Below are 25,097 nucleotides of genomic sequence, written 5' to 3'. Positions count from 1 at the left end.
GCTGAGCTGGCCCCACTGCCACTTCTTCCTCATTTGCGTAGCTGAGAACGTGGCGGCAATGACCGCCCGTGATCCCGAGTCCAGATCTGCAGCCCTCACCTCGGAAGTCTCTGGCATGTTTTAGGAGCTGAGACGACTGCACGCGGTAGCGAGCCAAAGAGGGGCAGGCCGCTGGCTTGCTGCAGACCTTGCGACGGCCTCAGAGGGTTGAACCAACGGCCCGCTGTGGACTGGGATGCTGGCGCCCGATCTGTTGTTGCTTGTAGCCCGGCGGTGTGACATTCCCCGCCATCCAGGAGAGCTGCCACACTTGAATGAATCTCATTAGAAAATGGCACCTATTTATACTTGGCTGTGCACCTCTGTCTTGCCAAGTGCGCTGGTTCGCATCACGTACGCATAACACTTAGGTTGGCCAGTGGCCCTCTTCTGCCTGTGACTTGCGCCATGGAAACTGCTGTGTGTGCCCTCTCTGGCAGTTCTACACCCCTGTGGCCTCTATTTGCCTTCACAACTGGTGGTATGTGTAACTTACTGCAATCCGGCCCGCACCTGGCTGTAACTCGTGCTCCGAATATCACACGAAACTAACTTTCCCTATCCTTAACGGTGGTGCCGCTACAGTATCCTACAACTTCCACATCACTGTCAACAGCTTATACACAATGCTGGTGACTACTCTGAAGGTCAGTAAAACTTTGAAACACATATCTATTTTGTACGAGCTGTAAATAAATAGTTGCCACTATTAAAGTTCCAGCCCTCAAATATAACTTCATGCGACATTAATAAATGAAAAGCACTAGTTTGGTTTTGTTCAACAGTATTAATTTATTGTGTTAACCGGTTTTTGGCTTACAAGGTCATCATCGGAGATTTACTGACTATTATTGCCAAAGAACTTACAATGTTAGTAAATGACATTGAAAAAGAAGTTACATCACTCAATTGAAGCACGAACGCACAGTAATGATATCTTTGACAGTGTAGTGGTAATGCAATGTAAAAAGTTGAACAATAAATAAATATGCAGAGAATAAACAGGAAAAAGACTTTAATGCAAAATTGGAAAAGCATGCCACATAACAGTTTATATTAATACACAAAACCAATAAAATGAAATAAAATCAGTACTTGACAAGGCTACTTCAAGAGGTATCATGGATAGTGATATACAAATAAATTAAACGAAAGGATTATCAATTGTAACTATAGAATATATGAAGAACTTGAGCAGTGTCAATAAGATAAACAGAAATGAATAAATGGAGAAAAAGCGAGGAATGTGAGGGAACACACAGTAAATGCCATCTGTGATATGTGGTGTTACTGCATTTTAAAAAGTAAAAGGTTGAACAATACACAAATATAAAGGGAGGAAATAGGAAAAACTTTAACAATATACTCAAAAATTGTGGCTATATAACAGTTTGCATTAAATAAATGAGCCCAGTAAAATTAAAACAGTACTCGACAACTTCAAGAGGCATTAAACATTGAAAGTAATACAAGTACCAATTAAAACAAAGGGTTAACAACTGTAACTACAGACTATATGGATTACATAGGCAATTTCAATAAAATAAAAGGACTCAGTGAATACATGAAAATGGTGGAATATGAAGGAACAGACAATGTGGGAAGTAATGAAAAACTGAAGGGATTATGTGACATTTAGTGAGGGGAAGTATTAAGCTGTGTCTGGCCAATTAAGATTAGATCTTGTCTGTGAGCTAGATGTTTGTTAATTTCCAAGGCTTCCATCAGATTGAGTTTTTGACATTTGTTTGCTAAGCGAAGGACATACAACTCTGGCTGGTAGCTGTGGCCCTCGCTCAGTAAATACTCAGAAAATGTGGAGGCAGAATTCTGCAACCTCCAGCTGTGTTCATGTTTTGCCAACCTATTTGAATAAAGTGGATAAAGTTAATAATTTCCCGAGTCCAGCATGCTTCCAAGTCCTTCCTGAAGACCCCACTAAATTATTCAAAGATGATGTTAAATACACAATCAATTCATACAAAAGCATATTCTCTGATTCTAAAGTGATGCTATTAACTAATATGAACCCAGTGCCTCCTAGAATGTATGGGCTTTCTAAACTATATAAACAAGGACTATTTGTCTAGTTGTATCATCATTCACTGCTCCATCTTACAGACCAGCTGGTAAACTGGACACCTTAATTAAGAGCAACGCTAAATTCAAAGGGAAGGGTGGTATTTCAAACTCTGCTGTCCTTGTAAATAAGATAAAAGGTATATCTACTTCACACAGTAACAAATTAGTATCCTTTGATGTCTGCAGTTTGTTCTCCAACATATCAGTAGTGGAATGCATTGATATTCTGACAGAGTTGAATTACAGGTCTAATGTCAATCCTGTGGAATTGAATGACTTGAGACTGGTCACTCAGACATGTTTAGGACAAAACTACTTTTGGTTCCAATGGACACTGTATAAACAATTAAATGGCTTAGCTACAGGTTCCCCTCTTAGTCCATCTTGGCTGGGTTATTCATGGACCATTTTGTACAACATTTTCTGAAAAAAGAACCTTTGAGCACAAATATTAAATACTGGTTTAGATACGTAGATGACGTGCTGTATATATGGACTGGCACTGCACAGCAGCTCAACACACTTTTGCAAAACCTAAACAGTCAACATAAAAATATTCAGTTAACAATGGAGATTGGCAACACATCTATAAACTTTCTAGATCTCACCAATGACATCAGCACACAGACACATTCTTTCAAAATTTATAGAAAAACTACAGACACAGTAATATCTTCTTGTTCACAACACCTCATAGCTCACGAACATGAGCTTTCCACTCACTGGTGGTACACTGTTTCATATCTGTCCCATGTCCACAAATCATTTTAAAGCAAAGTTAGATACAGTAAAATTTATTGCTCAACCATTGGCTACAATCCAGTCCCAATTTACTACATCTCTCATAAGAAACATACCCCTCCTATTTGCTCCTTCTGACGCCCTGTCCATTGTCTGCAAGAAGTGGAGTACATTATGATATCTAGAAGAGATATCACAGATTGTAGCAAAAACACTGAAATCCTGCGAGTAAAGGATTTCCTATTACGTTAAGAACGTCACAGCTCAGTATATTTTCAGTACCAAAGACAAGGCCCAGTTATTAGCCAATAGTGGGGTACACAAAATTACATATTATGATTGTGACAATTTTTACATTGATCAGACAGGCAGAGGCATCACAAATAGGCTGGCTGAACATGAACACAGCTGAAGGTTGCAGAATTCTGACTCCACATTTGCTGAGCATGTATTGAGTGGGAGGCATAATTACCAGCCAGAGTCCCACGTCTTTCACTTTGCAAACAAAGGTCAAACACAATCTGCTGGAAGCCTTGGAAATTAACAAACATCTAGCTCACAGTCCAGATATAATATGACCAGACACAGCTCAATACTTCCCCTCTTCTAAACTCCACGTAATCCCTTCAGTTTATAAACACTTTCCACACTGTCTGTTCCTTCATATTCCACCAATTTCATGTATTCACCAAGTCCTTTTATTTTATTGAAATTGCCCATCTAATCCATATAGTCTGTAGTTACAGTTGTTAACCCTTTGTTTTAATTGGTACTTGTATTACTTTCAATGTTTAATACTTCTTGAAGTTGTCGAGAACTGTTTTAATTTTACTGGGTTCATTTATTTAATGCAAATTGTTATATAGCCACAATTTTTGAGCACATTGTTAAAGTTTTTCCTATTTCCTCCCTTTATATTTGTGTATTTTTCAACCTTTTACTTTTTAAAATGCAGTAACACCACATATCACCCTGAAATGAGATCATCCCTTGACAAAATTCTCCCCACACCACCCAGAGCTGCCTTTCGTCGCCCCCCTAACCTCCGTAACATCCTTGTTAAACCCTACAATATTCCCAGACTACCTTCTCTACCCAGCAGTTCCTACCCCTGTAACCGACCCCGCTGCAAAACCTGCCCCATGCATCCCCCCACAACCACCTACTCCAGCCCCGCTACTGGTAAAACATACACAATTCAAGGCAGGGCCACGTGTGAAACTACACATGTCATTTATCAACTGACATGCCTGCATTGCACAGCCTTTTACATCGGCATGACAACAACTAAACTGGCTGAGCGCATGAACGGACACAGACGAACTGTCCGCCTAGGAGATGCCCAATACCCAGTAGCGGAGCATGCCCTCCAGCATAATTCTAGGGACCTAGGAACCTGCTACACCGTATGTGCCATTTGGCTTCTCCCACCCAACACCAGTCCCTCTGAACTGCGGAGATGGGAACTTGCACTCCAACACATCCTTTCATCCCGCCATCCCCCTGGACTGAACCTACATTAAACAACCTCACTCCCATTTACTCTTCAGTTTTCTCCTCTTTCCCTTGCCTCTTTAGCCATTCACACATCTTTTCATCCTACATAGTTGTGTTTATCTTTATACTATATACCTCTTTACTTCTGTATGCATCCTCTTTGGTTTGAAGCTGGCACAGTACTTACAGTAGAATATCTTTGGCTTCCCTCTGACAACCATGCCTCCATCCTTGCTACCCTACCTATTTTCCTTTCCCTGTTGCTTCATAGCCTGGGTTGTGAGTAACTGAATCTCCTTTCCCTTCTTCCCTTTCTTTCCCCTCTCTCCTCCCTGATGAAGGAACATTTGTTCCGAAAGCTAGGAATGTAAATTTTTGGTTCTGTTTTATGTGTATCTATCGGCTGTACTGAGCTGAGGTAAGTACTGGCCAGCCCCTCTATCTCTTTGTTAGTATTTGTTTCACATCTTTATATGAGATTTTCCATTAATCATTTATATGGCATTTACTGTGTGTTCCCTCACATTCCTCAGTTTTTCTGCATTTATTCATTTCTGTTTATCTTATTGACACTGCTCAAGTTCTTCATATATTCTATAGTTACAATTGATAATCCTTTCTTTCAATTTATTCTAGCTGACCCAGCGAACTCTGTTCTGCCTTACAGCCAATAAGTAATCAGATTTTGGATGTTAAGTTCAATTTCTTATTAGGAAATACAAATAAAAAATTAAGTGTTTTAATGATTATTTATTCTTTATGGTTTTTTATGAATAGCTTCCACTCTTCAATTAAGTACCTTGTGATACAAGACATTTTTTGTTTTATTATCAGGTGCAAGAATTAACAACGCAGATGGTCTTCCGAACCGTGAACATGCCACATATAACTGACCATGTAAAAAACATGGATATTCCAGATTTCAACCACAAACTTTCGAGGATTGGCCTTGCGATTTGTTAATGGTCATGGCAAATGCAAGACGGATCGGAAATTGAAGTCTTTTAAACTTAAATGGCATATCGGTTGGGATCATCAGGATCCTCGGAATGAGAACTTCCTCACCTTCGAATTTTCCTTTGAGTATCGTCATGTAAATAACATTGTTCATCAATTTACTTACCACCAAACGCGTACCGTTGCACAGTTTTGGTTGGTTTATGTTTCAAAGCGTGATTACTACGGAGCCAACTTTTAGGCGTAAATTGTGCGGTGGTAAGTCAGGCACATACAAGGAGTTTAAAAATTCAATTGGGCAGTTGGTGGCTTCATCTTCATTTGTTACACAGTCAATAGATTTGAATGAATACATTTTACCAATGATCTCATTCTGAATTATGTAATTTAGGTCATCTACATCTTTATTCTTAGCTGCTAAAATTACTCGCTCACTCAACCATTCATTACTTTGGTAGTTAGTAAAGATGTTTGGGAATACTTTGTTGATAAGTTTGTCTTTCGATGAGACAAAGTTACAGAAATTATGAGGAAATGAAATCAATCCGCTCGATTCTTCGACAGGTACTCGACAATTAGTGATAGTCAGCAATTGCTCCAAGAAATCTTCAGCAGATGTATCATTAAGCAATGCAACTCCCATGTTTGTTGTCAGCTGAAGTTTCTTCACATAGTGCCATAGATTCGATGATTTGAGGCAAGCATCGTCTTGGTCATGGCATTGTTAATGATGATTCAAAGAAAATACAAATTATTTATTTAAATTTTTAATTAATGATATATACTGATACTTAGCCATAGACGTTTAGCTGTCATTTGTGTTTTGTTATTCCATGTCAGAGGCGTTTTTGTTATACCACGTCTTACAGTGACATTTAGCTGACATTTGCGTTTTGTTATTCCATGCCAGATGCATTTTTGTTATACCAAGTTTTATAGCAGTCGAACAGGATAAAAAGTATCCTATGTCCGTCTCCTGGTTCTAAGCTACCTCTCCACCAATTTTCAACCAAATTGGTCCAGCCGTTCTCGAGTTATAAATAGTGTAACTAACAGGACTTTCTTTTATATATATAGATGTATATCACTATCCATGTTTTACACCTACTGAAGTAGCCTTGTCAAGTACTGATTTCATTTTATTTTATTGGTTTTCTTTATTAATATAAACTGTTATGTAGGCATGCTCTTCCAATTTTGCGTTAAAGTCTTTTCCTGTTTACTCCCTGTATATTTACTTAATGCTCAACTTTTTACACTGCATTACCACTACACTGTCAAAGAAGTCACTATTGTGGGTTCATGCTTCAATTGAGATGTGTCACTTTTTTTCCAATGTTGTTTACAAACATTGTAAGTTCTTTGGCAATAATAGTCAGTAAATCGCCGATGATGGACTTGTGAGCCGAAAACCGGTTAACACAATAAATTAATACTGTTGAACAAAACCAAACTAGTTCTTTTCATTTATTAATGTCACATGAAGTTATATACGAGGGCTGGAACTTTAATAGTGGCAACTATTTATTTACAACTCGTACAAAATAGATATGTGTTTCAAAGTTTTACTGACCATCAAAGTTGTCACCAGCATTGTGTATAACCTGTTGCCAGCTATGTGGAAGTTGTAGGATACTCTTAGCAGTGCCAGTTGTGTTGACAGTTCGAGTGGCACGGTCTATTGCCCGATGAATTTGTAGCGGTTCTGAAGCGAATGCCGTGAAGTGTTTCCTTCAGTTTAGAAATCAAGTTGAACTCACGAGGGCTTAAGTCAGGGGAGTGCAGTAGATGGCATAGCACTTAGCAGACTCATCAGTCAAACAAATCACTAACAGCTTGCACTGTACAATGTGTGGCCCCATACTGCAGCTCTAACTGTCTCCAAGCTACAGAAAATGCACTGGACTACACTTCATCATCCTGCTTACAGCCCAGACTTATCGCCCTGCAGTTTCCATTTATTCAGACCATTTAAAAAAGCTCTAGAAGGGCGACAATTTGAAGATGACGAGAATGTGGAAGACTTCATGCGCAACAGGCTGGTGACACGACCCAGGTCTTTTCATGATGTAGGCATCAAAAAGCTGCCCATACGCTAGTACAAATGAATTTCCAAAGCAGGAGACTATGTGGAAAAATAAATTATAATTGCCTAGAGTTTTTCAATAAATTAACTTAAATAAAAACTAAAATTCCGTTTACATTTGATCTGCCTTCGTATCTTTGTCTTGACAGGGGTTTTGTCAATCATTTGTCTCAAGGCTTCATAATTCTTTGCATATTTTATGGCAATGGGTGACATTTCTTTACATTTTCTGGTGCCTTTTACAAATGATTTGAATTCTGCTTATGGTAAATGATTTTTGTTAGGTTGTTCACCCGAGTGTGACATGTCGTCTACAGATGTATATGTACAGAACTTTTATCATCACTGTCGTCTTGATATTCTACAGCTGGACTATGGTTTAAATCTGAAGGAGAGAAGGCAGGGCTGCCTCGCATAAGGTTGTTTCAAATTGAAAACGATCACTAGATGATGATGGGGGATTGAGAAAGATGGTGAACCACTAATATTTGTCATCTGACAAACAGCTGTTATGCCCATTGTAACGTCAGAACTTTGATTATGTTGTGCTAGATCTTTCCAAACAGTACTTGATGCCTGAAGGTTATTGGGAGCTTCTGAACTCTTCATATTATGTTCTGGAGGTTTCATGTCAGAAGAAAAGCAATGTTGCTTTGTACATTCTGGGAAAAATTTCAAAGCCATTGCAGGACAGATGTCGACGTATTGTTTCCCTTGTGTGTAATTTTTGAATTGTGGCAAGCACTTCTCGCACTGGTTGCTAACTTACAGTTGTTGTGACACTAATTTCAGGGAATTCACTGTCAATACTCATACCATTAACACACTGCTGTCCGGTGACAACACAGTGTTGTTGTGCGCGAAATAGCGGTCAACAGCCGGCGACACCACAGTGGTGTCTTCTGCATAATATCGCTCAGTGGCCGGCGATATCACAGTGGTGTTGTGAGCATGGTATCACGCAGTGGCCGGTGACAGCACTTTAGTATCTTTTGCATTCTATTGGTGTTTTGTTTAGGTAACAATAGGTTACACACGTCAACAAGTTTTCTTGTTTTTATAAGTATTTGTGCCCTTTCATCATGGCAGATGAAAGAGGCAATAGGATAATTTACAATGAATGTGAGGACGTCTTGTCTGATGTTGTGGATGACTCAGCCAATTTGGAAGAAGACATTGGATATCAAAAAAATGAAAGTGCAGCAGAATCGTTGGAAGATAGTGAAATACATCCAGGAAGAATTCAGCGAACGCAATGGTTGCCAACTGATTTGGCTGAATCAGACAAAGAAGACAGTGCACAGTGATCAGACTTTGATTTACCGAGGACCAATAATAAATTTGAAGGATCTACGGGTCCAAACATATTTCCCAAAGATACACAGAGCATCGAGGATATCATAGAATTATATATTGGGAATGATCTATTTGAATATATTAGCAACGAAACCAACAAGTACTACAGTCAAAATTGTAATAGAAGGAAACTGGATTTAAAAAATGCCAAATTTGTCGACGTTACGGGACCCGAACTTAGAAAATCGTTTGGTCTTGCTATCTTTATGGGAATTGTAAAAGAAGCACGGATTGACGGTTATTGGTCAACAAATCTGTTGATAGACACACCAATATTTCGAAAAACGATGTCCCGTAACCGACTCAAGACAAATATTATCATTTTTACATTTTTCCCACAGCAACAATAAACCACATAATGCCGACCGGCTTTGTAAAGCAATTCATAATTGATTATTTTTCCAAAAAGTTTAAAGAAATGTTTAATCTAAGTTAAAACATCTCAACTGATGAAGGAATGATACCGTGGTGTGGCCGGTTAAATTTGAAAGTTTACAATCTGTTGAAAATTACGAAATACGGCATACTCATTCGGATGTTGTGTGATTCGAGTACGGGATACATTTCCACAAACAAGATACATTCCGGTGCTGGACAGCCTTTAGCAAAAACAGTGATGGAACTACTGACATCTTCTGATGGAAAGTGGCATCACCTCTGCATGGATAGTTATTATAACAGTGTAGAGCTTGCAGAGAAGTTACCTGAAAAGAAAATTTGAGTTTGTGGAATGATATGGCAAAATAGAGGATTTCCTGAAAATTGAAGTGTACAAAAGTCAATGTGTTTGAAGCTTGTCATCAACAGAAAAGTGACAAGTGGCCGGCAATAAGCCAAGTAATCCGAATTAGCGCTGCTGGCGCCAAGCGAATAAATTTGTACGAGATGTGCAGACGGCAAAGTGTTAATAATAATTACACAGCTTTTCCTTATGTGGCCTATAGAGTTTCAATTACAGTAAATTAGGCATAAACTCATATACAGACTGGGAAATAATTCCCTCAAATGAAATCTGCAATCTGGATGTCACTTTACTAAAATCTTAAATGATAGATTACGCAGTACTCTGAAAAGACTATATGAACACATCACTGTATCTTAGATCCTGATGAAATTTCATGCTGTATTTGGACATTTCAACATGACAGAAACCACATTAGAAAAAGCAGCTCAGATGCTTGAACTTTTGTAACACCTGGGAGGTGCAAAGGTCTCCTTAATTGTTACGCCATATTATTCAAGACCTATCATTACTTACCTATAACCACAAAAAAAGCATAGCACCAAGACACAGTTGAATGAAGTACATATGGGCAAAATTCTGGAAGACATCACACATGAAATATCAAAACTACACAATATCCTTTGAAAGAGGCAAAATTTGTCAACCCGATCAAGTTTTTACATCTTAAGGGCATCTCACTAGCAGAAATTTATTCTGGAGGTCTGCTACGTCATGGAATCAGATGCAAAGTTATGCATTGCTGGAGTTACATGCAATGTGCTACTTTGTGTATATTGTGCAATTAAATAAGAAATGAGCATCTTTACTGTGCCACATTGTTACAGAGTATGAGACATAGTTATGCCACATGACACTGGAGATAAAACAAGCACCCATGCTCCTGAAATTGCAGATTCAGCAAAAAGAAAGGCTTCCTGCACTGCAAAGATATGCTTCATCCTAATTTTGTCATTATGGATAGGGCAGAGAATGTTGTCAGTTTCTGCAATACACTGGTGTAGTTTCAGAAAGCAATATTTCTACATCTGTATCTACATCGTTACTCTGCAATTCACACTTAAGTGCCTGGCAGAGGGTTCATCGAACCATTTTCATACTACTTCTCTACCATTCTTTGCACTTTTAAGATGTCCTCAGTCAATCCTACCAGGTAAGAATCCCATACCACACAGCAATAATCCAGCAGAGGATGGACAAGTGTAATATAGGCTGTCTATTTAGTGGGTTTGTCATATTTTCTAAGTGTTCTGCCAACAAAGCACAGTCTTCGTTTCACCTTCCCCACAATATTATCTATGTGGTCTTTCCAATTTAAGTTGCTCGTAATTGTAATTCCTAGGTATTTAGTCGAATTGACAGCCCTTCGATTTGTGCGATTTATCGTACACCCAAATTTTATTGGATTTCTTTTAGTACCCATGTGGATGACCTCGCACTTTTCTTTGTTTAGTGCCAATTGCCACTTTTTGCACCATACAGAAATTCTCTCTAGATCATTTTGTAATTGGAATTCATTGTCTGATGATTTTACTAGATGGTAAATTACAGCATCATCTCAAACAATCTAAGGGGGCTGCTCAGATTATCACCTAGATCATTTATGTAAATCAGGAACAGCAGAGGGCCTATGACACTACCTTGCGGAATGCCAGATATCACTTCTGTTCTACTCAATGATTTACCATCCATCACTGTAACCTCTCTGAGAGGAAATCACGAATCCAGTCACACAACTCAGACAATACTCCATATTTACAGAACTGGAGAGCACGCTTGGTTTGAGACAGGTGTCCATGTTTGTTAGAAGAAAGACATGGATGTTGATATTCTGAAATATATCGCAGAGTTCACTGAAATGAGTTGAAAGTTATGGCCAACTATGTTCTACGGTAACAACACAGACATTTTGAAAGAACTAGTCGCTGCACGAGTAGACAAGTTCATAGCTCCTAAAGCAAAGGCTTTGGATTTCATTTGCACAGCTCTTTTCCTACCTTCATCTGCACCATTATCCTGTCAGCTCTTGTTCACATGCCATGTAGCCCAAACTTGGATATCACAATATTCAAAATTTTTATCTTTCAGCAGTGAAATCCTTGCGTGTTGTCAGACTTGTCTTTACGAGTTTCTTAATCACCATGACTGTTTCAGACCTTTTTGTATATGATACAAACATCACAATTTCCAAATAATAATGTCCTATATCCTACTCTATAGCTTCTGATTGTAGAATGTGCTGTTTGTATATTTGTTCTCACTTTATGTTCTTACAGTTTAAAATATCTATGTTAATGGTAAGTATTTTAATTTTTCCAGCATAACTTTCCATGTTGCACTACAATATGTCAACCACACAGCCTTTGAGTGATGTACAGTAGCATTTTACCAAAATGGGGGGGGGGGGGGGGGGGGATAAAAAAATAAAACGCCACTACTGTCAACAGATAATTTCCATGGCTTCTGGCTCATCATCAAACCTGAAGAGATAGCTAAAATCGAAATATCCGACAGTACCTCTGGAACATTTTGGGCCAGGAAGCCGATCAAGATCGCCATCGATCAATGAAGAAATTTGAGAAATCACTTCTTGTGAACAGCCCTCACTGAAATCTCCTTCTATGTCTTGCAAAGGTATCCTCTCAGAGAGGCAACCTAAGTCTCAAGCTGTCTCCAGCCCCATCAATGTCAACAGATTCTGGACCAAGTCCTGATTCATTTCCTTTTGTGATGCCCTCACCCCTAGCTGCTCTTCATTTACAACAACCAAAATGTAAATGTTTCTTATTTAAAGCCACTCACATTAAATAAAAGTATGGCATTAGATGTACAGCTTTTAAAAATGATTTAAGTTGAAAAAGTTACCATACTCTCTCTAATGCCCAGTTTGTATGATGAGTTACTTCATAAAACTAAAAATGATTTGGCCACTGGACTGCAAAGGCAGTCTGCCTTATGTCTGATGTGTGGATGAGTGTAAATAACATTAGTTTCTATGCTCTCACTGCACATTTCATAGATGAGAAGAGTTAACTACAGTCACATCTTTTATAGTGCTCCAATTTGAAGACAGACACCCTTCAGAAAACGTCTCAAAATGGCTAAAGTCTGTAATTGTCAAATACAATACCAATTTTAAAATCACTTCCATAGTTATGGATGATGTGCCAAATATGTAATTGACTGCCATGCTTCTGAAACTTCCACATATCCCATGCTTTGCACATCTTTGCACCTCACTGTGCAGCGAGCTATTCAGAAATCCATACAGGAAACTACCGCTGAGGTGAAAAGAGTTATGTTTCTCAAGGAGACACTTTACTTTAAGCAAACTTGCTGAAATGCAAGAAAATTAAAAAATAAAATAAAAATAGCACCAAGTGAAACCATGTCCTAAGCTGATGAATCTACTTACGAAATGTTGCAAAGATTTACTTTAAATATACATCCCATAATTTCTTGACTCACTATTTTAGGTGGAAAATTGATCACCTAAAAATTAAAAGATACAAACTGGGAGATAATGCAAAAGGCGTGACAGATTTTGAAAGTTTTGATGAGGTAACCAAAGACTGAAGTGGCCTCAGAAAAAACCAGTCCTCACTTTCAAAAATGAAAATCTTGCCAAGATTAATGGAATGGCAACTAAATTCTTTTAAAGACAAAAATAAACAATGTCCTAAAGAAACAGAGTCATTGTTGATAATTCGCTTAAAGGGTTATCAGAGCAGTTAGGAGTTATCTGGAGGAATGAACTGATTAGTCAGGCAACTTTATTGGACCCCCTTATTCAAAAGGCAAGGATTTTCAGGCGACGAAACATTTCACATTTGCTACATGAAGGCTACTGCAGAAAGTATTGGTTGTCCAACAAGGAAAAACACAGCTCATTTCTCAACTAGTTACCACTGTAACGCATGAAACTTCTTCAGTCTGGGAAGAGTTCGATGAAATTATTAGTCAGTTCAAGCAAGTCACAACCTGGAAAGTGTGGAAATTGTCGGATTGGACAAATATTTAGCACAGGGGTATTTGCCTAGAAACAGCAATGCCCTAAACGGTTGGGAAACAAGCAAATTGCTATGGCCAACACTACATCAACTGGTACCAAAAGTATTATTTATCACAGCAAGATCAGTGCCCTGTGAACAAATATTTTCAAAAGCAGGACAAATGTGCACTGAGAAGAGAAACAGATTCACATTGACTAAAATGGGTTAAATTTTATTATTGATTGATTTTTCCATTTTGGGTACATATATTGTAATACTGACTGTACATGACGATTGCAGATATATTCTAATTACAGTTATGTAATAATACTTCTGTTGTTGTGGTCTTCAGTCCTGAGACTGGGTCGATGCAGCTCTCCATGCTACTCTATCCTGTGCAAGCTTCTTCATCTCCCAGTACCTACTGCAACCTACATTTCTGAATCTGTTTAGTGTATTCGTCTCTTGGTCTCCCTTTATGTTTTTTACCCTCCACGCTGCCCTCCAATACTAAATTGGTGATCCCTTGATGCCTTAAAATATGCCCTACCAACCGATCCCTTCTTCTAGTCAAGTTGTGCCACAAATTTCTCTTCTCTCCAATTCTATTCAATACCTCCTCATTAGAATGTGATCTACGCATCTAATCTTCAGCATTCTTCTGTAGCACCACATTTCGAACGCTTCTATTCTCTTCTAGTCTAAACTAATTATCATCCACATTTCAGTTCCATACATGGCTGCACTTCATACAAATACTTTCAGAAACGACTTCCTGACACTTAAATCTATACTCGATGTTAACAAATTTCTATTCTTCAGAAACGTTTTCCTTGCCATTGCCAGTCTAAATTTTATATCCTCTCTACTTCAACCATCATCAGGTATTTTGCTCCCCTATTCTCTTCTTGCCTAAACTACTTATCGTCCACATTTCACTTCCATACATGGCTGCACTTCATACAAATACTTTCAGAAATGACTTCCTGACACTTAAATCTATACTCGATGTTAACAAATTTCACTTCTTCAGAAACACTTTCCTTGCCATTGCCAGTCTACATTTTATATCCTCTCTACTTCGACCATCATCAGTTATTTTGCTCCCCAAATAGCAAAACTCATTTACTACTTTAAGCGTCTCATTTCCTAATCTAATCCCCACAGCATCAACCAATTAAATTCGGCTACATTCCATAATCCTTGTTTTGCTTTTGTTGATGCTCATCTTATATCCTCCTTTCAAGACACTGTCCATTCTGTTCCACTGCTCTTCCAGGTCCTTTGCTGTCTCCAACAGAATTACAATGTAATCAGTGAACCTCAACATTTTTATTTCTTCTCCATGGATTTTAATTCCTACTCAGAATTTTTCTTTTGTTTCCTTTACTGCTTGCTCAATATACAGATTGAATAACATCGGATATAGGCTACAACACTGTCTCACTCCCTTCCGAACCACTGCTTCCCTTTCATGTCCCTCGACTCTTATAACTGCCATCTGGTTTCTGTACAAATTGTAAATAGCCTTTTGCTCCCTGTATTTTACCCATGACATCTTCTTCAGGATTTGAAAGAGAGTATTACAGTCAACACTTTCAAAAGCTTTTTCTAAGTCTACAAATGCTAGAAATGTACGTTTGCTTTTCCCTAATCTATTTTCTAAGATAAGTCATAGGGTCAGTATTGCCTCACGTGTTCCAACATTTCTACGGAATCCAAAATGATCTTCCCCGAGGTCGGCTTCTACCAGTTTTTCCATTCGCCTGTTAAAAATTCGTGTTAGTATTTTGCAGCCGTGGCTTATTAAACTGATAGTTCAATAATTTTCACATCTGTCAACAGCTGCTTTCTTTGGGATTGGAATTATTATATTCTTCTTGAAGTCTGAGGGTATGTCGCCTGTCTCATACATCTTGCTCACTAGATTGTAGAATTTTGTTAGGCCTGGCTCTCCCAAGGCTGTCAGTAGTTCTAATGGAATGTTGTCTACTCCCGGGGCCTTGTTTTGACGTAGGTCTTTCAGTGCTCTGTCAAACTCTTCACGCAGTATCATGTCTCCTATTTCATCTTCATCTACATTCTCTTCCATTTCCATAATATCGTCCTCAAGAACATCACCCTTGTACAGACTTTCTATATACTCCTTCCACCTTTCTGCTTTCCCTTCGTTGCTTAGAACTGGGTTTCCATCTGAGCTCTTGATATTCATGCAAATGGTTCTCTTTTCTCCAAAGGTTGCGTTGGTTGGTTTGGGGAAGGAGACCAGACATTGTGGTCATCGGTCTCATCGGATTAGGGAAGGATGGGGAAGGAAGTCGGCCGTGCCCTTTCAGAGGAACCATCCCGGCATTTGCCTAGAGTGATTTAGGAAAATCACGGAAAACCTAAATCAGGATAGCCGGACGCGGGATTGAACCATCGTCCTCCCGAATGCGATTTCTCCAAAGGTCCCTTTAATTTTCCTGTATTTTCCTGTAGGCAGTATCTATCTTACCCCTAGTGATACGCGCCTCTACATCCTTACATTTGTCCTCTAGCCATCCCTGCTTAGCCATTTTGCACTTCCTGTCGATCTCATTTTTGAGATGTTTGTATTCCTTTTTGCCTGCTTCATTTACTGCACTATTTGTATTTTCTCCTTTCATTAATTAAATTCAATATCTCTTCTGTTACCCAACGATATCTATTAGCCCTAGTCTTTTTACCTACTTGATCATCTGCTACCTTCACTATTTCATCTCTCAAAGCTACCCATTCTTCTTCTACTGTATTTCTTTCCCCAATTATTGTCAATTGTTCTCTAATGCTCTCCCTGAAACTCTCTACAACCTCTGGTACTTTCAGTTTATCTAGGTCCCATCTCCTCAAATTCCCACCTTTTTGCAGTTTCTTCAGTTTTAATCTACAGTTCATAACCAATAGATTGTGGTCAGAGTCCTCATCTGCCCCTGGAAATGTCTTACAATTTCAGACCTGGTTCCTAAATCTCTGTCTTACCATTACATAATCTATCTGATACCTTCTAGTATCTCCAGGCTTCTTCCATGTATACAACCTTCTTTCATGATTCTTGAACCAAGTGTTAGCTATGATTAAGTTATGCTCTGTGCAAAAGTCTACCAGGCAGCTTCCTCTTTCACTCCTTAGCCCCATTCCATATTCACCTACTACGTTTCCTTCTCTTCCTTTTCCTACTATCGAGTTCCAGTCACCCATGACTATTAAATTTTCATCTTCCTTCACTATCTGAATAATTTCTTTTATTTCATCACACATTTCATCAATCTCTTCGTCATCTGCAGAGCTAGTTGGAATATAAACTTGTACTACTGTGGTAGGCATGGGCTTCGTATCTATCTTGGCCACAATAACGCTTTCACTATGCTGTTTGTAGTAGCTTATCCTCATTCCTACTTTCCTATTTATTATTAAACCTACTCCTGCATTACCCCTATTTGATTTTGTATTTATAACCCTGCATTCACCTGACCAGAAGTCTTGTTCTTTCTACCACCAAACGTCACTAATTCCCACTATATCTAACTTTAACCTATCCATTTCCCTTTTTAAACTTCCTAACCTACCTGCCCGATTAAGGGATCTGACATTCCACACTCTGATCCATAAAACGCCAGTTTTCTTTCTCCTGATAACCACGTCCTCCTGAGTAGTCCCCGCCCGAGATCCGAATGGGAGACTATATTAACAAATACTAACAAAGAGATAGAGGGGCTGGCCAGTACTTACCTCAGCTCACTACAGCTGATAGATACACAAAAAAGAGAACCGAAAATTTACGTTCCTAGCTTTCGGAACAAATGTTCCTTCATCAGGGAGGAGAGAGGGGAAAGAAAGGGAAGAAGGGAAAGTAGATTCAGTTACTCACAACCCAGGTTATGAAGCAACAGGGAAAGGAAAATAGGGAGGGTAGCAAGGATGGAGGCATGGTTGTCAGAAGGAAGCCAAAGATATTCTACTGTAAGTACTGTGCCAGCTTCAAACCAAAGAGGATGCATACAGAAGTAAATAGGTATATAGTATAAAGATAAAAACAAACTATATTCAATGTTATGAAAAGCAAAGTTGCTACTCACATACAAATGACTGCAGCTGACACTGCCAGATGCTGCAGTCATATGTGTGTCAGTTGTGTTTGCACGCATCTTTAATCCAAAGTAGAGAGATGCTAGTAATACAATCATACGTAAGACAGCAAGAATAAGCAATTTTACAAGAAGGAATGAGCATTACTGGAAACAAACAAGAAAGAGATCCTGCATATCAAACATGCAGCACCACAGGACTTTCAAGGCAAAATCTGAATGAATTAACTATATTTTATATAGTTATATAGTAAAAACTAACCTGTGCAAGAGCAATCAGAGCAAGTACAGTGTACAGCTCAAGTTCTGTGAGTTGTCCAGGTACCTCTTTATTAGCTAAACTCCAGATATGGCCCAAAACATCAGCAGTTAAACCACTGGTTATAAGAACTGGGAACAGTCTACCAGTATCTGCCAGGCCATTTGGTCCCAAAACAAGTGACCACACATGGCTGTAGATAGGAGGCAGGCTGTTTGAACATGCTGTCAACCAAGTGGGAAGCTTCTGTCTGTCATGGACTGGCTGTGATACCACGGACACATTGTGTGTTGTTGATGCTCCGGCTACATAATTTGCTGGCAGAGATGATGTACCAGCAACACCAGCTGGAAGTACTGGCACCTGAAGAAAATTACACTGTAACTAGAAAATTACACTGTAACTAGAACATACATTTGTGCACGCAACTCTAGGAGTGCACTCTCTCTCTCTCTCTCTCAAAATGGACATTGAAATTAAGAGAAAGGGCATTAAAGAGACATATTGCTAATAAATTAAATATTTGTGATTCAAGCTCACCTGAACATGAGAAGCATTGGCACTTGTATTTGACTTCAGCTGGAATGTTTCTTTCTTTTCCAACAGATTTTCGATGAGTTTGTCAGCACTTACAGCCTAGGGAATTAAAAATATAAAGGCCTGTTTACTTACAAACATATTAAAGAAAGAGAAAAAATAACAATGGTGAAGAAATGTGACTGAATGTGAACAACAACTAATTTCCCAAACAAGTAGGAATGTAACATAGTGTTTCAATATATTTCTGTACTTAAAAGATAGTAGAAAAGAAAATATTCACGAATAAAGTGACAGTACACAAACACATGAAAATTCAAGAACAAAATTTCAGGGAAGGTTCCTTATAACGTGAGGGGTGACAAGAGCAGAACAAAGTGGGTCCAAAAAGGAACTGTCAGAGAGTTATCCAATAATGTATATTGTGGAGGGTAGGGTCCCAGCTAGACTCTTGTCACATATCAGAGGAAATCGGCAAAGCACTTCCTTCCCCACTTCTCTCCTCAGAATACCACAACTACAAAGCATATTTTACATGACCAAGAATGTCAAGTGTGCTGCATACCATCTAGCAGGCACGAAATAACATGAACAGAAATTTGCTTTGTTAGAAATAGCCGTCTGGCACAAGACACACTTTGCATTGCAACATAAGTGAAAGTGGGCTGCTCACCTGGCAGATCTGCAACCCCTCTCACACCTGTGATATGTGAGTGGCCTAACCAGAAGGGGTTACATCAGCAGACAACAGAACTTCGGTCATGCATGTTGATTACGCCACCATCACCAGCGCCTCTGCATCAGGATCGACTAGAATTTGGGTCCCAGCCTTCGATCTTACCTTCATACATCATTCTTCTAACAAGTGAACTTTAGATGTACCTTGTTCTGTGACCAAGTGAATCGGGGTGTAAAAGTGGGGGAAAAAAAAAAAAGAAAAAAAAAACAGGATTTTTCTGGGTTTCCCAGTTAAAAATACACTTTTTCCTACGTGAAAATACACTATATCCCACATGAAGCTACTTTTTTCTGCGTTAAGTGACAATATACTTTCCCGCACAGATGTAAAACTTAACAATCCTTTGAACGGTGAAAGTTTTACACACCGGCATAGAACTTCCGCCACATTAGGAAACAAAATCCAGCAAAAATTAATGCATTTTGGAAAGATCTTGGATGTGTGAAAATATTTACACTGCATAGTTTTTCAATCGGAAAGTGTAAACAGAACACCAAATACAGCATGTTAGCTTCTGAAGCACTGAAATCAAGATTGCTATCCACTTTTGTCAGCCACTCATAGCTCATGTCACATATTCTCACCAGTCAATGACAGCAGACATTCAGAGCATAGGATATGTGATTTAGTCAGCCAATAGCAACATCATTGTTAATTAGTGTGAAAGAATAGCTATAAGAAAAGATAAGTTTTCATGTATAATATTGGTCGTCATAATTATTATTTGTGTGTGTGTGTGTGTGTGTGTGTGTGTGTGTGTGTGTGATAAAACAGGGTCCTAAGAACATAGCTTAAACCGCAGCACCTGAATATTTCTGACAAGCACAATTATGTCACTGCTCACCAATCATTTCATGGTTTATGTCACTGAATATGTGCTCTTTCGAGCACTCCAACTTTTCCATGAAAAAGTCAATAACACGCAGGAGCGGTGGCAAGAGGGGGGGGGGGGGGGGTATAGCCCCCATAGGACACCTCCCCCCCCCCCTCCCAAATGGAGTATCATATAACACTGGATAAAATGTCTTCAGACTTCAGAAATCAGTGAATAATATAACTATGTAGCAATATACGTTGCAATGTATTTCAAACACATTTTAACAAAAGAATAAGAGTGGTAAATAGCTTACTATCTAAACCAATAAATATCATTTAACTTAAAATGGGCGTCTTATTATTTATTAATATATATTTTTTACCCTGAACTCCAAAACAGTTACCAAAAACTATTTTAAGCAAAACCAAATTTTATTAATTTGTTGGTGGAGGACCCCAATTCTCCTTTTGTTAAGCAATATTCCATTCCCCCAAACCTCCTATCCCCCCCCCCCCACCAATTATCCCCCCTCTCCCCCTTGACCGACTTCTAGAATCGCCCCTGATTACATGTATTGCTCAAGACCTTGCTTCGTACTTTTTTGAAGGATAATTACACTTTTTGCCATCGTTAGTGCATAATTTTTAATCTATGAGAGAATTAAAATAAATATGAAACACTAACACTGAAACTGGATCTTTTCTTGCCTGTGTTACCCTTTAAGATACATCAAACACAAATGTGCCACTAAAATATTAAAGAGTGGCATAAATGGGTGGTCTTCTGGGCCTGAAATGTTTCTAAGTGGCTGGACCTCAAAGGGATAAGTTTTGAATGAGAGTCAACGCTCTGTATTGCGTAAAAGCAAATTTACTTTGAAAGTTTACACTTCTAGAACCATCATTTGCAATATTTTCCCATGATCTGTTACAAATGTAAACAGTTGTGATGTCACACTCATCAAAATGAGACCCACAAGAAAGACACATTTAAAGCAGTTTGCTGTTACGAACTACTTCATAGTCTTTGACACATTTTGCTGCCTGCAGATGCTTGTGTGTGCAATGTCTTTATTTGTTGTAATTGGCACTAGTTCTTTACAACTGAAGTTTTATTTTGGTGTTATTCTCTCATTTATGTTTTATTGCTATAGTATTATTCTGCAGCAGTGGGGCACAGTAAAGTTCTTTGGAAGAGTTATCTATTCTTACCGGTCAAACTTACAAAAACTTAACTGAAAACTAAAATAATGAAAAATTCTGGGAATTCTACAAAATTCCTGGGGTTTTCTCAGATTTCTCCCCGATGAAAAAATTTCCGGGTTTTTTCCCTAGATTTCCCAGTTGTCCCAGGGCTTATACACCCTGTGAATATCTGACTTTGACTGTTTTATCATTAAGATCTACAGCCTAAATTTGGATTTGGGTAAATTCAGGGCTAACGAACCTTCACAAACTATTGTAAGCTTTTGGTTGATGAATATATTAAAAAAACTGATTCTACATTGTCTACCTGGACTGTGTTCTTGTACTTTGACTGGTGCAAGACATATTATCGGTTGGCAACGAGTATGGTTTGGGCCCTCGCACCTCCATCAGTTCCAGTGGCAAGTTTAGTCTCATAGCATGTAGTGATGAGATACTTTTCTCCGAACTTAAACTTTTAGATGTATTCTTCACCTCAGGTACACAGTGTGTGCTTGTGACTACCATGTCACAAACACTTGGGTAGTAACTTCTGCATTGACATGCCTAGTTCTCTAATGTTTGTCCTCCATATGGAAAAGGCACCTTAAGTCTTACATTTGCTCTTCAACATTCCGCAAGTCCAGAGACACCATATGACACAGCTGGCCTGTATCTCCATGGCACCAAGAGGTACCCAGCCACTGTCTCAGATGCTTCCAGAGTCAACTACTTCTGGACCTGTCTGCCACAGCTTCCTGCTTCTGGCAAGACACCAGAACCAACAGCCAGTGTCATCACAACTTCAGACAACCTCAGCCATTATTCCTGATCAGCCTCCGCTGGACAGCATCCCTGAAGTTTCCTCTTTCTACACTACCTGAACCCGCCCTCTTAGCAGCAAACCTCTACAGTTGGGCAAATTCCCTCCCAACAGACCCATCCTGTGCTTCAACCATGCCCAAAATGTTTGACCTAGCCAGTTGTGTCTAACCTCACCAACTTTCTTCTTCTTCTTCTTCTTCTTCTTCTTCTTCTTCTTTTTCTTTCCTCTCCAGACAAGACTACTGCACTCAGTTTCCTATTTTTCCAGAGCTTCCAAAGCCAACTATGCTCTTTGGGCACAATCATTTTTCCTACCAAGTGTTCATGCACCAATCTATCCCCCCTGGGCACAATACTCATCAATTTCAAGTGCTCTTGTACTAACCTCTGCCCTCCTAACACATTCTTCTACCTTCTGGGCATAAAGATTTAACATACCAAGTGCTAAGGCACCCACCTTTACACTCCCTGTACCGTCATTTTTCATTTACCATGCTTTCGCACTTATTTATGCAGTCCTGGTTCAACAGGTTAACTTCTGCCCTCTGGTCTCACTTCCATGCTCTGGGCTCAGCAATTTTTCTTTCCAAGTGCTCCTACTCCCACATCTACCCTCTGTGTACAATTTGTCCATGTCCTTTTCAGAGTGCTTTTGCACAACTTCAGCCATCTACATCCCATGTCTACTTCTAAGTTTGGTCTCCTTCCAGACTCCCTCCACATAGCTCACTCCTCAACTGCTATCAATCTTGCCAGCTGCTCTCGGTTTGCCCATATCAGCCTTGCGGTAGCACCGGAATTCCAGCCTAGGGACATGGCCACTAGACATTTCAAGATGCCTTCATTCCTTGACACTGCCAACACAGGAAGCCAGAGTGCTTTTGCACCACTTTCAGCCATCTATCCTGCTCTTGGATTTGTCCGTGGTAGAAGTGACACTGCACGCCAGATCCACATGCCTCCACCCAGATCTGGTGTACTCCTGCCAAACACTGATGCCTCCTTACCAGAGGATTTTATTATCTGGTTCCAAATTGGGGCTTCCTCTCTCTCTGTGCCGGGGACAAATGCCAAACTGCCATCTCCTCGACTGGATTGCGATCCCCAGCTTCCAGGGACATCGGCCCATCTCTTCTGTTCCCGACTCCCCTGTCAATAGGTATCGCTCACACTCTCCAGAGTCACCAGTTCTACAGGTGGGTGCATTACAGCCTAAATCTTTGAGATGGGCACCAGCCTTTCATCTTTCATTGGCTAGGAGGAGGGGGAGAGGAGGGAGGGGATGTAGTGTATGGGCTGCTCGCCCAGCAGACCTGCAACTCCTCTCACAGCTGTGGCCTAGTGTCCTAACCCGGAATGAGTTACAGCAACAAAAGGCAGAACTTCAATCACACACATTGAATAGGCCAGCAGGTGACAGCACGAGCACTATTAGAGGTTGCTGGCCTTGCAGCCCTGTTTGCTTCCCAGGCCATTTGATCGCATACAGTCCTCTAGCATCTCTTTGCGGCCTGCATATTTAGGGTGGGACAAATCCACTACAAGGTGTATTTAACTGAGCCCTGAGCCAGATGCTGATTGCACCTGCAGCTCTTCAATCACAGTATGATTTAGAATCTCTGCTACACATCACACCATGCTGCTTGCCAGCCGCTGCTGAGTGAAGAAGCCTCCAGTATCTGTCACCACCATCACTATAACTCGGTGACCAGGAGTTGGTTATCAGCTACCGAACTTATTTTTGTGCCTTTTTCTTCTAACAAGTTAACCTTAGATTGTGTCTTGCTCTGTGACTAAGTGAATACCTGACATTTGATTGTTTCATCATTTAGGCATTCGGCCTAAGTTCAGCCTCATATAAAATTTAGGGCTAATCACAAATCTTCAGAAACTATTGTAAGTGATTTTGTCTCTGAAGGAGAACTTTTGGTTGATCCATTTATTAACAAAATGATTGTTTCTAGAATGAAATTCTCACTCTACAGTGAAGTGTGCGCCGATATGAAATTTCCTGGCAGATTAAAACTGTGTGCCGGACCGAGACTCGAACTCAGGACCTTTGCCTTTCGCGGGCAAGTGCTCTACCAACTGAGCTACCCAAGCACGACTCATGCCCCGTCCTCACAGCTTTACTGGTACTGGCGGATTTAAAGCTGTGAGGACGGGGTGTGAGTCGTGCTTGGGTAGCTCAGTTGGTAGAGCACTTGCTCGCAAAAGGCAAAGGTCCCGAGTTCAAGTCTCAGTCCGGCACACAGTTTTAATCTGTCAGGAAGTTTCAAATGATTGTTTACTTGGAGTGTGCTCTCACTGGGTCTCAACCGGCACAAGACATATCAGTTCTGGTGGACAATCAGTATGTTCAACATAATTCACTGACTGTCCATGGTCGTGTGCATTATATTGCCTGTGGTCTGACTGAAATGTGCTGAAAAACTAGAAATCTGTTGTTCTGTTAATTAATCCAATTCCTATTATTATAAAATTCCAACAAGAAATCACTGACCACATATGCTCAGTTATTATCAGAAAATATCTGCTGATGTTGACGGATTGTTATATGAGGAGTTGCATCTGCCAACATGTGCTATGTACAGAAAATCTGACTTATGTTCCTTGTGAATGACATGTCATCCATCAGCTACAATCGGATAGGAAGTTAAGCAATGTCTACTTTCTATCAGGATTGGTGACTGTTACTAGTGCCTTGCAATTTCTTCCAGCAATAAGTATTGCCAGCCTGCAATCTCTATCAATGCATGGATAACTAGCATTGTGTGTGTACAGTATGTATCAGGACTAATACCTGTATAATGAAAATAAATAAGTAAAGTGAGATAACTTCCTTTAACATATCACTACTGCATCAATAAACCACTGCCAGTGCTTTTTCCAGTCTTAATAACCCCTGGAAGCTGGCGACTACAAGGCTGTTTGTCCACCTCACAAACACCACTTGCCACCCCTCAGTCTTTCCAAAACAATGCCTTTCAGGCTGTGCAGAAACAACAAGAAGTCAAGGGCAGCTGAAACTGGACTGTATGGTTGTCACAATGTGTTAAGCCATTGCCTCTCTCTCACTCACATGTGACCGAGCCTTAGATATGGATTTTGTTTGTATGCGTCTTCTACCAGGTGCAA

At 39.6% G+C, this 25,097-nt stretch overlaps 1 protein-coding gene across 2 annotated transcripts in view; it reads right to left on the bottom strand.

Annotated features, from left to right (window-relative positions):
- LOC126190925 (synergin gamma-like) overlaps positions 1 to 25,097 on the bottom strand; it is a 174,148-nt gene that overhangs the window by 66,403 nt on the left and 82,648 nt on the right. The window contains exons 3-4 of one of the 2 annotated variants that reach the window (XM_049931565.1): positions 18,398 to 18,493; positions 17,861 to 18,235 (exon numbers count right to left, since the gene is read on the bottom strand). In XM_049931565.1, coding sequence (XP_049787522.1) covers positions 17,861 to 18,235; positions 18,398 to 18,493 — 471 coding nt within the window. The remainder of the gene's footprint in view (positions 1 to 17,860; positions 18,236 to 18,397; positions 18,494 to 25,097) is intronic. The other variant, XM_049931574.1, reaches the window with a different exon arrangement.

This window comes from Schistocerca cancellata, chromosome 1 (genome assembly GCF_023864275.1).
Source record: "Schistocerca cancellata isolate TAMUIC-IGC-003103 chromosome 1, iqSchCanc2.1, whole genome shotgun sequence".
Classification (NCBI taxonomy): Eukaryota; Metazoa; Arthropoda; class Insecta; order Orthoptera; family Acrididae; genus Schistocerca; species Schistocerca cancellata.
This window is presented reverse-complemented; position numbering and strand designations above follow the sequence as displayed.